This window comes from Aricia agestis, chromosome 15 (genome assembly GCF_905147365.1).
Source record: "Aricia agestis chromosome 15, ilAriAges1.1, whole genome shotgun sequence".
Taxonomy (NCBI): domain Eukaryota; kingdom Metazoa; phylum Arthropoda; class Insecta; order Lepidoptera; family Lycaenidae; genus Aricia; species Aricia agestis.
Genome location: NC_056420.1, coordinates 5,462,066 through 5,483,524, shown reverse-complemented (window position 1 = coordinate 5,483,524; position 21,459 = coordinate 5,462,066). Strand labels below are relative to the sequence as shown.

At 36.3% G+C, this 21,459-nt stretch overlaps 1 protein-coding gene and 1 non-coding gene across 2 annotated transcripts in view; one reads left to right on the top strand and one right to left on the bottom strand.

Annotated features, from left to right (window-relative positions):
- The window catches only part of LOC121734150 (pancreatic triacylglycerol lipase-like), a 32,350-nt gene extending 16,396 nt beyond the window's left edge, over nt 1–15,954 (bottom strand). Inside the window, exon 1 of the mRNA XM_042124589.1 lies at nt 15,860–15,954. Within this exon, the coding sequence (XP_041980523.1) occupies nt 15,860–15,863 (4 nt within the window). The 5' untranslated portion in view covers nt 15,864–15,954. The remainder of the gene's footprint in view (nt 1–15,859) is intronic.
- Trnaq-cug lies at nt 5,204–5,275 on the top strand. Its single transcript has one exon. It is a non-coding gene; the product is annotated as a tRNA-Gln (tRNA).
- Nucleotides 15,955–21,459: the final 5,505 nt, after the last annotated feature.

The following is a 21,459-nucleotide window of genomic DNA, read 5'->3' as shown; positions in this document are numbered from 1 at the left end:
GATTATTACAGATTTATCGGAAAACCTCTTGGTAACTCTTATAATGATAATCTCCTACTTTTTATGAGTTCAAAGTGATAATATGCTTGATATTCAATGCAAAATACGATATCGCCCTTATAGTCCATTGAAATGTTACAATTTTAGGACCGAATATTGCATTTATTAGATGACGCAATTTTATTTTTGGAATTTGGGGGGGGGGGATCCCCCAATCCGAGGGGGATTGGGGATATCTCATGAAATTAATTTTCTGCAGATGCAAAGGAAACTGTGGAAGCATGTGTGGCTGCAGAAAAGCAGGCCTGAAATGCAGAGCATGCCTACTATTTTGTAAAGCATTTCAGGCCTGCTTTTCTGCAGCCACAGTCTACAGTATGCCTACTACAATACATAAATATATGCAAACTATATTATAGTATGCCTACTATACTAGTCTGCACATGCCTAAACTATACTATAAAGCGTTTCAGGACTGCTTTTCTACAGCCACACATGGTTCCACAGTTTCCTTTGTATCTGCAGAAAATTAATTTTATGGGATCGGGGGGTCTTTTTCTCAAAAGATCTTCTACAAGGTTGGTCTGAAATATTTTTTTTATAAAATGTACTAAACAAAGTTGAAGAGTAATAATAAACCTTTTCAAAAATTTTCTCCCTTTTTTGCTTATAACTTTTTAAATTTTAAATTTTGGGTAAAAAGTTATATAAATATATTTCTAGCTAAAGTAATTTGCAACAAATTATGTTCTTACAATTTTTTTGTAAAACGTACAGTTTCCGAGATATCACGAAAATAGTGTTGTCACCCCTTTTTTCAAGATGGCGGCCGGGGGACAAGAGTGGCGACCCCACAAACTTGAGGTTAAGCTTCTATTGACCCCCCCCCCCCCGAACATATTCCAAAAATAAAATTGCGTCCTCTAATAAATGCAAAGCAAATGTAACATTTCAATGGCACCTATCCTATCTGGGGACCCCGAATCCAGCATGGACTGGGATATATTCGCGAAACCTATCAACTACTCGTGGGTCAATGGGGTTCCTGGATGTGGGAAGACAACTTGGATCATTAATAACTTCAATGAGGAAACAGACGTTATAATAACAACGACAATCGAAGCAGCCGAGGATCTAAAGCAAAGGCTATCGCTACGAACTGGCAACAAAGTTAAAGATAAAGTTCGTACCATGGCCTCTTTGCTGGTAAATGGGACAAAAGAAACCTACAAAAGGTTGATAGTTGACCCTCCGTAGGCCCTCATGAACCATTTCGGCTCAATCGTCATGGCGAATCAGTTAACAGGCGCCAACGATGTTATCCTCATTGGAGATATTAACCAACTCCCGTTTATAGAGCGTGAAAACCTCTTTAAACTTAATTACACTCGTCCAAACCTGGTAACCAGCATCACCCAGGAGTTGTCTTGCACACACAGGAGCCCTATGGATGTGGCATACGCCTTAAGCATGGTCTATAATAACATCTATTCATCGAAGGAAATAGTGCGGTCCCTAAAGCTAATGAAGTATTCAGGAGCGAGAATACCTAAAACCAATCTTAATACCCTGTATCTTGTCCACACACAAGAGGAGAAAGCAGCCCTCACTAATACAGGCTATGGATCGGGAACGGACTCTCGCGTCCTCACAATCCATGAAGCTCAGGGATTAACGAGTCCCTCGGTGATCATCATACAGACCAAGTCCCGAAAGCTGGCAATCCATGACAGCGTTCCTCATGCAGTTGTAGCCATATCCCGGCACACTAACACCTGTGTCTATTACACTGACACTGATGGAGACGCTGTGGCAAGCTTCATAAAAAGAGCCACGGAGGTGTCAACCGAACACATAAGAGATTATGATATAAAAATGGCTATAAAAGACAGGAACGATAAAGTCCTAAGCCACATGGCGGGTAGATTCGACACAGAACGATGTCTTTTTAACAACCTAGAAACTCCACCCAGCTTGAGTGACCCCTCTCCACCAAGCCAATGTCACAACATCTAAAGGCAAAGGGTGGAGCAGCATAAAATCTAAGGAAATCGGAAAATGTCGGATCTACTGGCCGCCACACCGACTGGGACCTCACCGTTCAAAACATTAATATTATTATTATGCAATTTATAAAACAATAAATGTATATATTTATTTATTATATGTATAACATATTATACTCTATTCTATTAAATATTCATATACACATATATATATAAAAAAAAAAAAAAAAAAAAAGTGTCCATGGCGTGATGGACCACAATTAATTAAAATTCATAATATTATTTCAATTATCCTTGGTGCGAAAAATCTAAATAATAAAATAACAAAAAAAGGATATGGACGAACAGTCTATAGACGGCCCCAATTTTATAATAAAAAAAAATAAAAAAAAAAATGTAACATTTCAATGGATATTCCATAGTCTAGGAACATCTGACACTTCATTGTCAATCGCGCTTTATACAAGGTCTAATAAAACTGACGGCGGTTCCCAATATTTGATCTATCTCTGGTTGGCCCTACTAGAGATAGGAATAGCTCACATTAGATATTAGAGACATATATTTTATGTTCAATTGTGAGCTATAGTAGGGCAAAACCAGAGATAGATCAAATATTGTATAAGGTGTGTCGAGGTTCTTGTAGCGAGTTCACTGAAAAAATAGCAGCGCTGAAAGACCAATTTTTTTTTCACTTTTGTTTGGGGGGAGCGGGGGGGCTGAGGCACTTGGTCATTATAAAAGTGAAAAATAATTAAATTGGTCTTTCAGCGCTACTACTTTCAAAGTGAATCTCTACAAGAAAGGCGTACACACCCTAAATTATTATCACTTAGTTTTGTTACTACCTGTATTCGGAGCGTGCGAAGTGGGTGGAGGGGGTAAAGAAAGCGATTGCCACGCTTGCCGCGGCAAAAATATGCAATCAAAGGGGCTCAGCTAATAGTCAATCAAACATGTCAATCTTGTTTTGAAATTTTTAGAAATTGGTCTTAATTATTTTTGTATCGTAGACTGCAAAAATAAAAGCAGAAATAGGTAGTCAGTATACAAATTTAATGTTTTTCCTAAATCCACTAGGAAATTAGATCAGATATAAATGGATAGCTGCTGTAAAAATGAAAAAGTGTGTGATTCGATATAACCTAAAATTACATTATCAGTCAAGTCAATTTTATTTGAGTTTAATTTTATAAAGATACTAGCTGGTGCCCGCGACTTCATCCGCGTCAGCAGTAGTAGATCACGTCGCAAGTATTATTTTAAAAAAATATTCAATGTCCAGAATTGAGTCATTATCAGTCAAGTCAATTTTATTTGAGTTTAATTTTATAAAGATACTAGCTGGTGCCCGCGACTTCATCCGCGTCAGCAGTAGTAGATCACGTCGCAAGTATTATTTAAAAAAAATATTCAATGTCCAGAATTGAGTCTCTTACGATTTTATTATATGTGAAGATGACTTAGTTTGTTCCTAAATAGGAGAAATAAGACGTAATACAAACGCCATGACACCATTTCGTTATAAGTAACAGATCCATGGTTGGGGGGGCGGGGGGGGGGGGGTGGGGTTGTGGGGCTGCCCCCCAAAATCAAATGTCACTCGAAAGCCGTATGTTTAGTGTAGTTTTTAGCTTTGTTCTTAAAAATGGAGAAATATGTCTACGTGACATCGTGTTGTCGAAAGAAAAATTTTAGGAGGGGTGGGAGGGGTTTGGGGGGGCGCGCAGAACATGAAAAATAATACGTCCCAAGTATTATTTTTCAAAAATATTCAATGTACAGATAACAGAATTGAGTCTCTGACGATTTTATTATATGTATAGATTAATTGAGTACTTAACTATTATTTTAGTGTTGATGAATGATGGATCACCATGGTCTCTCTCTCTGGACAGTGATAGTTTCATAGAATATTTCATTTAAATCCAAAGTACCTATCAGGTGGAAGAAATAGTGACTCACAAATGACGATAAACCAGATACTACTTCTGGTTTAACTGATCTTTTAGAAGCTGGAGATAGAGTATTGAATGAAAAAGGTTTTTCAAGTTAGCAAGTTTTAGATAAAAGGAGTAAAAAAGTTTAAATTATTATGCCCCCATTTTGAGCAAAATAAAACGAGTACTCTCAAGAGGAAACCGAAAAGACTTATGATATTGCTCGTGTAAGAATCCATAGTGAAAGCAATGATTATTCTATGTTACTATTTTAGAAACTCATTGATTGAAAATGTACCTAACCAGAAACATGAATAATGTTTGCAGTGTTTTAGTAAATTTATGGACTCCGATTTTCTTCAAGAGTATTAATGTTGTAAAAAATTAATAAAAACAAGATTTTTAAAAACAACATTTATTTCCAAGTATTGCTCGTATTTTTGTTACTGATTAAAGCAGGAGCTGGTTATAAACGCAGCTGCATTTTACTCTAGCAACAACCCGATGGCCAATCATTATTATCTATCTGTAAGAATGAATAAAAATTTTTAGACTTGTTTTATCCAAATGTTTAGTTACGTTTTTTGGTTGGTTGAGTACTTGCGTTTGAACTTGTTTCATAGGGTGCTAAAGTCACCGATGTTCGGCGAATTATATTGGCTCGTATTAAATAACATTGCCATTAGTTTTTAGCTCTTCTACATCCCTTACATGTCCTGCTAACTCCAATTTCTTTCCTTTTAGCATAGATTGGGCCTTGAAACTTATTGGGTGTTTTACTTTTTTATATTCATTTTCCACAAGTAGTTTTTAACTAAATATAACCCAAATACCATTAATTATTGTTCTACATATATTTTATTTGCTTTAATATTTACAAAATAAACAAACTCTTGTTGTTTATTTTTTGACACATGCCCCTAAAACTTCTTTTAAAATATGTCACTACTGACGTGCACGTTCCGAATAGAAAATGACAAGTTTTTTGACAGGGAGTCAATGACCGCTTCTGTCTCGATTCCCCGAGTACAAAATATAATTTTCTCACCTCCGGGCGGAAAACGTCAACTTTCTTCCCGCTGCGCTTACCGATGTTGCCGTTTTCCGCCTCCGTCGATGAGAAAAATAGTATGTAACGCACCATGGGCAGTAAATAAGAAAGCCTCAGATCTTATTTTCCTGCCCTAGGTGCGTAGTGCGTAAATAATCTTGTCTCGGAGCCGAGAGATTCAGGAAAATTTGACCCAAGCGTCCAACGGTCCCATGGTGTAATGGTGAGCACTCTGGACTCTGAATCCAGCGATCCGAGTTCAAATCTCGGTGGGACCTCGCATTTTGCTTTTTTAGTTTCCCTTGTTACAATTACATTTTCAAAATTATTATTATTTATCCACAAAAAATGGCCAAATGTAAATCCGACTCGCACAAAAAAGAATTTTGTATTTCTAGGATTTCTAGGTCAACGAGAAGTAAGTATACGAATATTTTAATTTCCTTGGATTCTTGGAAATCTATTGTAATCGCGGCCCACTTGGGCCGTTTGGGAGTTGATAGGTTAAAAACAAATTACGAGCGAGCAAACGAACACAACGAATAGGTATGAAACTCACGAGTAGACATCGGATTATATGCATTTGCATACTTGCATATGCAAATGCATTTATAATGGCACTTTTTAGGCGTTAGTGCATATTTTGGCAATTTTTCGTTGATAGTGCATATTTCGGTACTTTTATGCCCTCGTAGTCTCCAAACTAGCTATCATTACACACACCGAGGCCACAAAACAGAGGTACGATAGATCAAAACACTACAAATATGTGTCGCCATCTCAATTTAAAGAATGCAATACACCCAATAGGTACAATAATATCTTTCTAGAAACATTTTTTTTTGTAGTTGGAAAAATTAGTAATGAATAATTAACGATTTCATAAACTTCCATGGGCATTAAGATTGCAATCGGAAAATGTTGGTAGAAAATTATTATTAGTGCTGTATAAGAAATGAAAAATCCTGGATTAGATGAAATTACATATAAAAATTGCCAATTTTTTAACGGCACCACCGGAAAACTCTTCAAAAAAAAAATAAATTTTAATATAAAGTGACTTTTGATTGTGCATATTTTGTGCATATTTCAGCCATTTTTTCCTGCATATTGCATATGTGCAGAGGAGGGGGGGGGGGGGGGGCGGTGCCCGTACCTCGCTACGCCCATGCAGTTGCAGCTGCCCCTTCCAGAGTCGTAGGGAGCTTAACCAACACACTTTCTTTATCGCTCTTTCACAAAGCGATAAACAAAGCGTGTTGACTTACGGCCATTCCCAATATTTGATCTATCTCTGGTTTTGCCCTACTAGAGATAGGAATAGCTCAAAATAGACATTAGAAACATATAAGAATATTGGGAACGGCCGTTAGATTACCTTGATGGCGTTGGATTGCATACATTTTGATCGGCGATTTTTGAAGAAATGATTTTTTAAATACCTGACCAACAGACAAGAAAGTGATCTAAGGTTTTTCCATTTGTACGGGTTACAGAACCCTAGAAGGGTGTACACCTAGTTCGTCAGTTGTCACTGAATAATGTGGTTGATTTAATCAACGCCAGCTTTTATGCACAACACCGCATTTTTATTACGAGTGAAATTTGTATGGGACGTGTTTGGTCGGCAGCTACAAATGTTATACGTGACTCTATCCCCGCTTCGCCACATTAATTGTGTTCCCAGCTCATCCTTGTTCATTTTAAAACACACAACAGGAAATAAATTTTCAACCTTTCTGTGTTATAATGCTCTTATAAGTGTATCTAGCTTAGTAGCGTCCGTTTCCTAGTGGTTCACACTCGTGCAGGTTCGATCCCGGGTGGAGGCGTGTACCAATGAGATTTTCTGATCTCAAGTATATTATAATACGGACGTTCGTACGATAAAGGAAAACATCATGAGGAAACCCGCACGCAGTTGGTCCCAGACGTATTGACCTGCTCATTCCTCTGGACTAGCCCGACTATAAGAATGCCGTATGTGCTTGGGCAAACGGACATTCAAAATATAATTTACTGTCCCAGGCACTACAGTATTTGAGGAGTATAAAATCATCCACAACGAATGCAAAGGCCTTGGGTTTTCAAGGCTAGTATATCAAAGAGTTGAACGCGGAATTGCGGGTATATGACCTATTTGGGTCAGTTTACACCAAAACCATGTTAGGAGACGCTACGACATACATGCAATTCTTTAAATGTTAAGCGTTGTTCATGCTGGGTCACACTTTTTGACATTTGGATAATTTTCTGCTGATTGGCTCCTAAACGACGCCGATTGAGAACGCTGTAAACAACTTCGACTGTCGTTATCATGGTTACAATACATCATCATCACAAAACTAATTTTTTTTATGAAATAAGGGGGCAAACGAGCAAACGGGTCACCTGATGGAAAGCAACTTCCGTCGCCCATGAACACTCGCCACATCAGAAGAGCTGCAGGTGCGTTTCCGGCCTTTTAAGAGGGAATAGGGAAGGATAAGGAAGGGAATAGGGAAGGGTATGGAAGGGAATAGGGAAGGAGATTGGGCCTCCGGTAAACTCACTCACTCGGCGAAACACAGCGCAAGCGCCGTTTCACGTCGGTTTTCTGTGAGCCCGTGGTATTTCTCCGGTCGAGCCTGCCTATTCGTGCCGAAACATGGCTCTACTACGTTAAAACAAGAAATCAATTTATATCATCAAATCCCTTTAACTGATTATTATTATTTAACAACGATACAAAATAAATTAATACTATATTATCTTATTATTTACCATTATATTTATTTACTATCTTACAATATATTTAAGAGTTCCTTCCTACGGTGTCCATAATAACATTTTATGCTGTTGGTACAAAATTGTAAAACCAAAACCCAGAATACGACGTCTTCACATCCGTAAACTATTTCCTTGATATGACACATTTCACACTAGAACAACTTGGCTTATCTCTGCCAAATCTTGTCCCGATCGTTTGTGGCCAACGTTTCAGACTTAAACCTTCAACATTTCCAACGATATTGGGATGCAAAGTTGATTTGGATGAAATATATTGGTTTGACATAGATATAATATTCTATTTTATTCAATTATTACTCAAAACATTAAAAACTATACGTGGGAGAGCCATGCTTCGGCACGAATGTGCCGGCTCGACCGGAGAAATACCACGTTCGCACAGAAAACCGGCGTGAAACAGCGCTTGCGCTGTGTTTCGCCGAGTGAGTGAGTTTACCGGAGGCTGAATCCCCTACCCTATTCCCTTCCCTATCCTCCCCTATTACCCTATTCCCTAAGGACGGCAACGCACCTGCAGCTCTGCTGATGCTGCGGGTGTCCATGGGCGACGGAAGTTGCTTTCCATCAGGTGACCCGTTTGCTCGTTTGCCCCCTTATTTCATTAAAAAAAAAGATGTGTATCTATTATGCATAATATTAGTCCTGGTTCCTACAATAAGACCAGACGGATATAGCGCTTACAAGTTTATCCATAGACAATAATAATATAATTATATCGTAATGTCTATAAGCACAGATTTATATCAAATCTCAAAAACAGAAGCCGGGAACTAATCCCAAAGACATAAAACCTTCTCAGTGACTCTCATAAAATGGGACATTAATTTTGATTTAACACTCAAGTCCACTACAAAAACTATAATGGCCGGATAAAACTCAAATTACAACCGTCTCAGGTCGTCGGTCCATCGCTGCCCTCGCCGGGACGTCACCGAAAAGAATTCAAATAAAATGCCAATTTATGACCTAGGCTATACGTTTCATTTTGCTCTACTGTAAAGCTGTCGCTAGACCACCGTCGGTAGAAAATGAAACCTATAGGTCAGAGATGGCGAAACAGTGGCACACGACATAAAGTTTAGAGAAGTATACTGGTCCCAAAACTAGCATGAAAATTATTTTAAACAACATTGAAGGCGCCCACTATGCAGATGAGGATCTATATTATATAGATCCTCCTCTGCATAGTAGGCACCAAATTGGAATTATTTCAGTTGGCACAAATTCTGCTGCATTAAGTTTCATAGAAAATTCAGTAATTTTGTGAGTTATGATTAGTATGAAAAATAATTTACGCGGCCGAAATTCTGCGACTCACGACTCACAAAATTATGATCGTTTGGATTTATCCTGACTAACTGAAGATTTCTTTAGAAAAAGGGCATATTAATACGAAAAGGTCGCCATCCCTGGCCTAGGTCATAAATTGGCATTTTATTTGAATTTTTGTCGGTGACGTTACGGTGACGTCCCGGTGAAGTCCCGGTGGACAAACGGCCGTCCTTCGAGTCGGTTTTTGTCCGACACCCGGCGAAAACTGTTGTTACAGCAATTTGTCCCAACTTTTCTAATCTAAACTGGTCTGCTTGGAATCTTCGAGAACTACGAACGAGACGAAGTCGATACTTGATATGTTTTTTGTGGAGTCGATAAAAATGAGTTTTTACAGGTTTTGCTGGCCAATCACTTAATTAACATTGTTTACGACGCTGACGTAATTGTATGCTACAATACACAATAGATATAGGTCGGACATAATTCTAAAATTCCTTGGTTAACTTTGTTCACGATAATAATTACTAAAGGTCAAGCGGTGAATCGAGGGTCACTTTTCATACAAAATGTCGAAATTACTACCAATAAACCTCCGTCTTTACGTTAATCTGCTTATAGCGTGTCTGTATTACACCTACCTATTCACTATACTATTTTTTCGAGATGTACGAGGCTTAGAACAAGGAATTGTATAAGGCTGAAGATGAAACTGTTTTTAAATCTTTTGTGAACACTAAAAACTAAAAAGTTGTCTTTTGATTTTGGTAGAGCCATGCGAAGCACGATTATGCCGGATACCTCTTCAAAAACCCACGTTATACCCATGTTCCCTGGTTCCTAAAAACCCTGTTTAAGAACCAGGAGCCGCATATTTCTCAGTACCAAATGCAAATATCTTTTGTCGCCGGCTATCATCCATCTATCAGCTCTTTCGAGCAAGTGCGAGTTTCTTACGCCGGTTCTTCTCGCCGGGTTAGTTCCTGAACCGATGATAGCCTACATAAAAGTATTGATTGATTCAAAAGAGAGTGGACTAAAGTGGTCCAAATGTCCAGGACTAACGAGACCCATATTGACTTATTAAACATTAGGTGTAGAGTAACTTTATGACCATAATATTATGAAAAAATATTTTAAGTGAAAATATTGATATTCATCTACTTCAGTGAAAACCAAAAAAGGAACGCCAAGCGGCATGGCATACCATAGATTAAAGTTGTCTTTTGATTTCGGTAGAGCCATGCGAAGCACGATTATGCCCGATACATAATACCTCTTCAAAAACCCACGTTATACCCATGTTCTCTGGTTCCTAAAAACCCTGTTTAAGAACCAGGAGCCGTATGTTTCCCAGTACCAAATGCAAACATCCTTTGTCACAGGCTATCCTTTACTGTCATCCATCCATCAGCTCTTTCGAGCAAGTGCGAGTTTCTTACGCCGGTTCTTCTCGCCGGGTTAGTTCCTGAACCGATGATAGCCTACATAAAAGTATTGATGGATTCAAAGGAGAGTGGACTAAAGTGGTCCAAGTGTCCTCGACTAACGAGACCCATATTGACTTATTAAACATTAGGTGTAGAGTAACTTTATGACCATAACTATTATGAAAAATATTTTAAGTGAAAATATTGATATTCACCTACTTCAGTGAAAACCTAAAAAGGAACGCCAAGTGGCATGGCATAACATAGAATAAGTAGTTAAAAATGCAAAAATCTCAATACATTTTTACATTTACATCAACAATAATCATTAATTAATAATATAAATGCGAAAGTGTGTCTGTCTGTCTGTCTGTCTGACTGTTACCTCTTCACGCCCAAACCACTGAACCGATTTTGCTGAAATTTGGTACGGAGATACCTTGAGTCCCGGGAAAGGACATGGGATACTTTTCATCCCGGAAAAATGTACGGTTCCCGCGCGATAAACTAATTTTGGCGCAACGGACGTCATCTAGTCAACAATATTTTTCATACAAAATTGTAAAAAACATGACTTTTCATTAAGTCATTCCTTTTCACTGACAGGATATTTTTGATTACGGTCTGGTTATAATCATTCACTATTTGGTAGACAATTTTACTATAAGTGTAGGTCTCGTTAATGGTGGATATATTTTGGACCAGGCTCCATACAATTTATGTCATACTCCTTTATTCAGAAATAAATCATCTTTTTCCTTTTTCAAGTAGTTCAGAGTTCAAAATGATTCCATCACGCACATCAACAATTTTGCTATCGACGCCATAAAGCAAAAACTATATCCCAAATATATTTTCACCGGCGCAGCATAAATTAAATTAAAGTTCGCTGAAAGCCTTCGTTATGAATTCCCCACTAAAACTTATAAATGGTTTATCGCCTCTGGAAATTGAGCAGTTGAAGTATTGAAAATTGAAATTATTTTTTTCTCGTACAACACAGAATCGCGTAAAAGTTGTACAAGCGCGCTATTAGCGTTTAAATATTTAACTAGCTTCCCTGTGAGTTTGTTGAGTGGTTATATTTTTGTTGTTACTTATTAGTAAGTATTATTATTTTCTAAGGAAGCTGTTGTAGCATAAATTAGGACCGTTACTTGCCTGATATTGCGGCCAGACCAGAAGGGTCACTCGAGTACATACACTATTTTTTTTTTTTTTAAAGGAGGCAGGTCACTGTAGCCCTGACGTCACTGCGACCCATGAGGATCTATTGTGACTGACATACACTATACCTGCATATTCAGATTTTAGTAACATCAATGTCTGAAACACACAAAATTAGACACAAAATAGAGACCCGAAGGTTTTCCTGGCGCTTCACTGATCCCAAAAAGTGCACCTTAAGAAGTTCATACTTCAAAATAATATTATTACTTTAATTAAAAATACGATAGTGCATATCAAAGATATTGCAATATTATCTCATCACTCTTATATAACTCTGTTTACGCTAGATTTTTTTCAATAATCTCTTGGTTATCAATACCGGTGGTCCTAAGCCGATTATTGCATACGGATCATACCACTTTGGGACCAAAATCTTTCTTATCAAGTCCAAAGGTGATGCTACAATTGAAAGTGAGACTGCAAACTGGCATTGTAATAAATGTTATACATATCTACTTGCGAGAAGGTCTACTCTGTTTGTCTGTTACCTCTTCACGCCCAAATCACTGAACCGATTTGGGTGAAATTTTGAATAGGGATACTTTGAATCTCGGAAAAGATCATAGGATACTTTTTATCGCGGAAAAAGGTACGATTCTCGCGCGATTAACGAACTTTGGCGCAATGGAATTGCGGGCGTCATCTATTCATTCTTATTCTTATTTTTATTCCTATTTAGGAAAGGAGACAACAACACTAACAACACAATATAGTAAACCTTTTTTTATATGCGCAAGGGAAACCCATCATGGGTGCCCCGGTTTGTGAATGTGCTTCTTTTAGCTGAAGCACCCCGGGGGTATGTGGGACTCTTACCCACTAAAACCACCTGCGATTTGCCTTCAGCCGTACGGAGATGTCCTGGATCTGTCTAACACAGAACTACCTCCACGACCTGCCGGTCTACTTCACAAGGGTCTACTTCCACCAAAGTTAGGGAACGCCTAGGCAAACTGAAGCGTTCCCCTCGGCGCCGGGACTAGCTAAGCCGGGCAGGTTCCCATCCTGACCTGGAACCCCGTGGGACGGAAGTTATTGGAGATACGCATAGCGACGCCTCCGCACTCCCGTCCTTCGTCGGCGGAGCGGAACGGAGGATGGGTCATCCTCTCTATTCCGACAATATAGTAAACCTAACTAAACCTACTATTTGGCATGATTGAACATAGTCGGCCTAGTGTAGAGGATTAAAATAGACTGGTCAATACATCTGGGGACTGGGCCTAAGTATGTCAGGATTTCCTCACGATGTTCTTCTCCGGACGGACGTCTGTATGATGGTACCTACTCTTCAGAAAAAAGTCTTATTAATAGCACCATTAATACCACGCAACCGGTACCGAACCAGCTACCTATCTCACGCGTCCAAATAAAATGTCTGGCTTTATAGCCACCAAAACTTCTTATTATTAATATAATAATAAATGATACTATAATTCACATACTTATTAAATCATGAAAAATAGCAAAACACTAAAAAGTTTATTATATAAAGGATATAGCAACCAAATATTGTCATAACCAACTTAGATTTTATGGACGAAAAAATAAAATCACTCGATATCGTAAAAGAAACGTTTCCTGCGAGGGGCGAGAAGTTCTTTCCTTGATTGATGATATAAATGTTGCAGTCAAGCACCGATGTTGACAGTAGTGGTAAATGTCCAGCTAAAGCACTTTAAACTACCTTTGTGACCACGTTTGATCATTAATGACATGTCTATAGACATGATTCCTATCGGCTTCCCTTAAGAATACATAACTAGCTGACTCGGCAAACCGGTTGTTTTGCCATATAAATTATTTGTTTCCAGTATCATTATAAAAATTAGATAAAAGTTTTTTTTTTATTTAGATAAGAGCCGATTTGGTTTTATTGTTTAAAGTATTATATAAGTTATTTTTCTTGAATTTCTATCATTGTACGAAAAAAATATACTTTTTCCATGAGATAGAAATTGCACTTAAGAGTGAGTTAATTTGTTGCACCATAAACCATTCATCAAAAAAATGGAATAAACATTTTAAACATAATTATTATTGTGTCCAAAACTTATATCTAGCAAGAGAATGTTAATAATATGCATGTGGGTGAGGAATTCTAAGCTGGGCAGAAAAACCATTAAGCGAGTGCGTGGTGTGACTGTAACATATAACATATCTATGAGACTGTGGTATTTTACTGTATTTTTATGATATAGTTATTCACACTGGTTCCGATTTACATAGGAGCTTTTCGAGTTTATGAAGATACAGTAGTTTTTCTGATGGACCAGTCCATCTCACATAAATACCGTAGTCAAAAATAATATGAGATTTGTTTAAATTATATGGTGTGGTTCAATAAATTACTGATTTTTAGGCATTTGAAGCAATAACTATTACAGGGACCGTGCAGGAACTAAAGGTGGCAGCATAATTACTAAAAGTTTCGGATTAACACTAGTTTGCAGCACCTTCGTTACAGTGGATAACGAAAGTGCTCACGTTCCCTGAAAAAGACGATTAGGCGAAAAAAATTGTTATACTCAATGTAACAATAGGCCTCAACAAATTGTGACCTTCCACTCGCCCATTAGGAAGTTTTTTCGACAATGGCAACAATTTTGAATTAAACATCTTTATGTAAGCTTAAGTGTCTAAACACACTAGGCCGAAAAAACGCGACCGAAGTGATTACGCCTGCAATGTATTTTAAATTAACCATGCCGAAATTACGTCGCGTTATATTTTATGTGTAAGCGTAGAGTAATCACGCTGAACTTCGGCCGCGTATTTTCGGCCTAGTGTGTTTAGACACTTGGGTATACCCTTATTTCGAAATATCCGTACTTGCTTGATATCCGTACTAACATTGTAAATTTGAAATTGTGTCTTTATGCCTGTCTGTTATGTTGTGCTTACTTTGAGTAAGCTTAACTTTGAGTTCATATTTTATTGTGGAAAAAATTACAGTTTCCGGGCGATATACGAATTTTTGCGTACTGGAGTTGCGGGAGTCATCTAGTTACCTTATATTAGTGTCTGCACTCTCTCTTTCTCTCTCAACTCTGCAGCTAAACTATTGTCCCTATAATTTCAGGAGTGACTTCTATTAATAAAGCCCGTTCCCGTGACATTACCGTTCAAAGTAACTTTTGATTAACCTTTAACCGGGTCCTTTGCCACAAGTAGGGTACCATTATCTCCACTAGATGTCCCTGTTGGACGAAAGTTAAAATCCGTTGAGATTTTTCATTAGTTTACATTTTAAGTTGTTTTATAATTAGAAGCATTATATTTAGTTTTTATTATTAGTTTTTTACCATTTAATAATATGCTTCTATTTTTTAAAAAAGTATTTCATTAAGTGTCCTAAGTCCTTCGCCCTGGTCTAATCTATGTCTATGCTCAATTCCCCTTAGTTTTAAAGCCGATTCGATGCAAACAAATTAACAATGAAACTTTTCTTTTTAACTAATTTCCTTCTATTTGGAGAAAACTATCGAGCAATGCTGAATGTGTGGACGGAAGCCCGAGCCGTGGGTTTTACTCTACGTGATTGCTCGATCGAGCAAAACCGTATGTGAGTACTTAGCATTACACCCTGTAGATACACTGAAAACCTCGACCAACCTACCAACACTTAATTGCTCAATACGAGGATAGAACCAGAATCAATTACGGGATTAATTTGAGGAAACTTGTTAAAAGAGTTCGCGGCCATGACTGGAGGAGGAAACTCGTTAAAGAGTCTTTATCCAAAAAAACTTTCGACAGAATGTGGGTAACTAAAATGTTGATAAGGTAAAACTTGATGGTACGTGATCCTTTTGAGACAAGTTTTTCATTGTGCTCCTAACAGTCTTTTTCACTTCGTCCATTTTATCGAATTGAAACGTCTTTTGTTTTCGCTTAGTACTCATATCGTTAATATATTATCCTTATTATCTTGAACAATAAGATTTTTACAAAATAAAGTACAAAAGAAAGATTGGCCTTTGTTAAATGTAGATATAATTGCAAATCTTATTATCTATCTCTGACAATAAAAGTAATGTAATTGCTGCTGAAATGTTCATAATATTTTCTAAAGATCAAGCAAAATTATGTACAATTTTGTCTAAACTCTAAAGCATCACAGGTGTTTTAAAAACATACACATTTTGTCATTTTGTTCTAAATATCCGGTGTATGTATTTCTCTATGGTTCTGAGCATAAAATATAAAAATATTGAAATAGAAAATTTCTAAAATATCCAGTAATTACAATTTTGTTTTGTTTACATTTTGTTCGCGCACATAGATTTTTTCCTTATTTTTATTTTTCATATGTATCTTCGGCCTCTTTAATATTAAATTCGCTTTCGTCGTGTTACACGGGTAGAAATACTCCACTTTATACACATCACACTGAGACCCGTCTGTTTTATAACTATCTGTATTTTCCTTTACTTTCAGAGCGTACAGCTTGCCATGAGCGTAATATTTTGCCACACTCATAACTGCATCAGTTTTAGCTTTCTTGATAATTTTAGTGCCTGTTCCACGTTTCTGGCGATGTGATTCATCGTTGAGATGATTCAGAACATCTGTGTTCTTCATTTGCATAACATTATTGGTTATTTTGTGCGCCGTGATCGCTCGTTCCATACATTTGATGCATTTATTACATGAAATATCAGAAAACACCGATTGTAAATCACTTGCTTTAAATTTTTGTTCAGTATTTGTTATTAGATCGTTTTGGCTCGAATTACTTTTACTGATATCGGAATTATTACATCCAATTTTATTACCTGAAAAAAAAAGTTAAATTATTATCTTTCTAAAAATATTGTTCTGAAAATGCCATGCAAAGGTAAAAAATGCTGCTATAATGGTGCATTATTTCCATATTCTAATACAAACAATGTTTAAGTAAGTAACAATGTTTTTGCATTTAGAAAACTAATTTCAGTCATTTTCATACAGGTAAAAATATCGTAATATAACTAAATTAAACTTATGTTTATAGTTTCGGAATCACGTTTGAGACCTATAATATATTAAGTAAAGTTTTATTTAAACGCATGCCACTATATTATACTAGTTGATATAACAGACCTTTTTCTTCAGAACTAACCAATAATAATAGATAATCTATATCTATATTTATTATATAAAACTCAAAGGTGACTGACTGAAATGGTGATTTATCAACGCACAGCCCAAACCACTGGACTGATCGGGCTGAAATTTGGCATGCAGGTAGATATTATGAAGTAGGCATCCGCTAAGAAAGGATTTTGATCAATTCCACCACCAAGAAGTTAAAATAGGGGATGAAAGTTTGTATATATTAATACTTCTTAACGCGAGCGAAGCCGCGTGCAAAAGCTCGTCTAAGTATATATTGCATGCAATATCAGATCAACGAACGATTGACGTCAAATGCGACGGGAGTAGGAATAAAAATTCCTATGTAGATTTAGAAGAAATAAAGCTCTTACATAGCATCTGCGGCACAAGTGCGAATAACAATAGTCCTATTAGTTCCATTTGTGAAGGTGGTGCGCGTCTTACAGCCTCACAATTGCTCTAACAAGCTTCGTTATAGAGCGGCGTCTTGCCGCGTTTCGTCAGACTAAACGCTCAAGCACTTTTACAGAATATTTTAATATGTCAAGATGTGGCACGTGGAGGCTATATCCGCCTTTGATGATGTTTTTGTCTGAAATAAAAACATTATCAGATTAAACCCACGCTCGAAAGTTTGGTTACGTCCAGGCTCCAGCCCACATAAGAAAAATAATTCAAAAGATTTATTTTCACTTTTCCTTTTTGTATAAGTAAATTCAATATTAAACTCAAAGATATAAAATATTATTATCAAAAATTTAAACAAAACAAGGGCGAATATACAAATCGGCACAGATTAAGTAAGTAGATGGGTGAAAGGATAGGAATATTAGCCATTATTTTGCAAATAAACCGTAGAAATTCATAGCTTAGCTAATAAAATAATAACGCATACTATTGCAAACTCACTCACCATCCGATGCCTTTTATACAATTTATTTGTCACTCTGTAAGAACTTTTAACAACTTTTTTAAATTAAGAACCAGAAACTACTGTAACGTTTAAAATGAACAGGTAATGTATACTATTAAGGTGGAATTGTGACCATGCGTGAATGTTAAAGGATAACCTCAGGCTAACACTTCCGAAGTCACAGATTAACAATGCCCCGTATTTATATGAGCATATATTATAGCTTGTTTGAGTAATTTACCAGCGTTGTTTACACAGGGCAGTCACTCAATAATCGATGTTTGGTTTCCTGCAATAGTCAGGCTATTGTTTAGTGTTAACGTGTTTACGCTAGTATTACATACCTTACAACAATATTTAATGTTTAGTAGACAAGTCACTTACATCTTACTGCTGTCAAGGGGCTATCACACGGTTAGTTTTTGTTCATTTCCATATAAGAAATTTCGAAAGTCAATCTCAAAATATACAAGAAGGTTCTGGAACTGACGTCTTTTATTGTTTTCTGTCTGTTCCTTGAATATACCTATAATTAAACTTTTAAGGTACCTAAAATGAATTGTTTTAAAACAATCATATTATCCCCTAACCTACTTATTCCTTTTGTCTTAAAAATAAGCAACAGACAACGAGAAAATTAATTTCGAAAGAAAACATGCGTAAAAACATTTCCGTCGTTTTATCTAATTTTTAGATAAACGATCATGTTTGATATAATAAAATTACCGTAAAGCATCGCGGCGACTGGGAAAAAACCTCGAAAAAGTTATTTTTACCAACTTATCTCATTACTCAAAAAGATGCGACTTTTATGACAGAATCGGTCTTTTAAGAAATTTGTTGGTAATATTGCGACGGAGAGCGGTGGGAACATTACTTAGAGCAATAATGTAAACATTTTATCACAATTATTGTTCAGAGAAATATTTATTTCTATTATTCTGTGGAATTGCCAATAATTTCGAAAGTATGTCCGTCTGTCACCTCTTCGCGCTTGTACCTTGAACCGATGAAATTTTGTATAAAGATACTTACTTTGAGTACCGGAAAAGGACTTAGGATACTTTTTCTCTCGGAAAAATGTTCGGTTCCCGCGCGATGAACGTGTTTTGGTGCAACGGAGTTCCGGGCCTTATCTAGATATCAATTGTATCAATTTTTTATCCTTTTTTTTCTAAAATTATTCGAATGCTTTCATCCTCAACTATTGAAATTTTGACCCAAAAACCCAACAAAAAGATACTTCAGAATTGATTAATCCGGGTTATTGATTCCCGGTGAAATAGGATAAGAGGCGGGAAATAGGTTGATTAGATTACCTCAGTCCTACGGCTAGAATCTCACCTTAGGCGTCTCGTTTTGTTATACGTGTATTTTTACTTTTATCAACTTATGTGTTTTATTTTTTCACGGAATTCTGGGAAGTGTTTTGGGAATCGGGTGACATGTCATCTGAAAAGGTTTGCTAGATTAGAAACAAAAGGATATTAGGCATATTTTATAACGAAAATATATGGCTGCTGTTTAGCTTTCGTATACTATTGGGTTTAGGTTAGGTTAGGTAACCAGCAGCGAACCGTAATTTTTTTTTGAATAAAAAGGATCCTATGTCCTTTCCCGGGACTCGCAGTAGCGAGATAGGATCCTTTTCCGAGCCTTACCATTCAGAAAATTCAGTTTAGCGACGTGGGCGTGAGGAGGTAATTTTAAATCATTTTCTTAATAAGCGCTTAAAGTATTGAAAGATCAAATCAGAATTTCGCATCAATGTGTCATAGGATTATTAATTATGCTTAATTTAATAATACCTACAGCAATTTAGCATTTACCATTTTTATACTTTTTCTCTTACAACTGAATGCAAAATTAAAATATTTTTTCATAATTATAATCTACGCATTTCAACAAAAAAAAAAGAAAAGATACCGCACAACAACAGTTTTTGCTTAAAATAAGCAGAAAATAAAGATTATTCCAAAAAAAACTTAAATCGCCGATTACTCAAAAAAAGTTCGATGTGAGACAGTACACCAATGCTTAACAGTATCCATATAATATGATAGCTGTTTTTGTGATTACTGAGTTGTACTATCAGTAAAAAAAAATATATGCAATGGTTATACCTCGAAAATGCAAGCGAAATCGCGCGTAAAAGCTAGTATATAACGATTTCACGTTATTACTTGTGCTCGTAATATTTTACGAATTGTTGGAAAATTGGAAATTGCACATGTAAATTCAAGTAGACGGGGCGGCATGAGTTATGACGGAGTTTAGAAGTTTCAACAAATACATGGCGAAATTTTACATCGGCGGCTGCAATTCTCCGAATAAATGGCACTGAAGCCACGTACTTCAATATAAGGCAAATAAATGACTTCATTCCCGCGATAAAATGGGAAAATAATTTATAGGTATCTAGGAACACGCTCTGAAGAAAGCGTTTTGTTTGCAAAATCATTTAATGTCTTTTGAAAAAGTTGAGAATCTTTAACAAAGAGCTGACGACGGGAAAGCCAAGGGTTTTTGTGAGATGAATGGGCTAACGAGTGCTCTGGACGCCTAATGAGACAACAACATTATCTAAAATTTCCATCGAAAGGTACACATTTTGTTCATAAATTGCCGTTTGAAAATAATAATTAACGTGAAAAACCATTTATGTTGATGGATACAATAATTAAATATTAATTTTATACACTGGTTTCATTGTTTTAATATTGATATAATGTAATTAAACTCTTTAATAATTATAGTAACAATAATTAGATATAATTTAGTTGTAAACTTTTTAAAATTTCGTACAACTTCATATTTTGTTATTACCATAAATCTTGAATCATTTATGTTTAAATACTCGGTTTTCAGGTTTCAAATTGCAACTACACCAAATTAATGTGCAATTTTTGTTTTTAAATTTAACAAATACTTTAAAAGTATTTTTGCGTTCAAATAATAATTCAAACGGGTGTAAAGAGTAATTATTTACGACCGTCATAGAAGTAGAAAGGTTTACCGAAAAGTATAAGTAAACTTTAGAGTTAATACATTTCAAATTACTTTTTTTTTATATAGACTTTTATTAGTGCCAAAAAACACTTTCGGATATTCTGTAAATTAAATAAACATATTTTACTGGCAACAGTTGAAAAGTCAGGCTTAATATTATAAAAACTTGTTCCGCGGCTTGGCAGGGATCAGCCGCGTGGTTTTGTGGTTTGTACAATAATTATGGGATTAAAAGGTTGATTTTATTATTTACCCGACTGCGACAGAAGTAGGTAATGTTTTTGAGGGAATTTTTAATTTGATTGGCTTTTGCAGCCTGGACCGCTTAACAGTTTTTAGGTTGAGAGATGTCGTTAGATTCGTATTATACAGCATGACTTCTGAGACAATATTATGTTCAATACTCGAGGACGTGATATTTGGCTATTATATTAGTTGAAAAAATTACATAGAAAAAAATATACAAAAATTATATCAATTGATAACTGAGTAAATGTAGCTTAAAGTTGAATAATTATTTAGCCATGGACACCGCGCGCGGGAGGTCTAGCACGCGGCGCGGGGCGTACACCGCCGCGCCAGCTGCATAGTAGTTTACTAAGTGTCCATGATTCATGTATTTAAAGGGAAATTTGGTCAAAAATTAAGTAAGTACCTAATTTTATTACAATATATTATTACGACTAGATGACGTCCGCAACTCCGTTTACATACACAC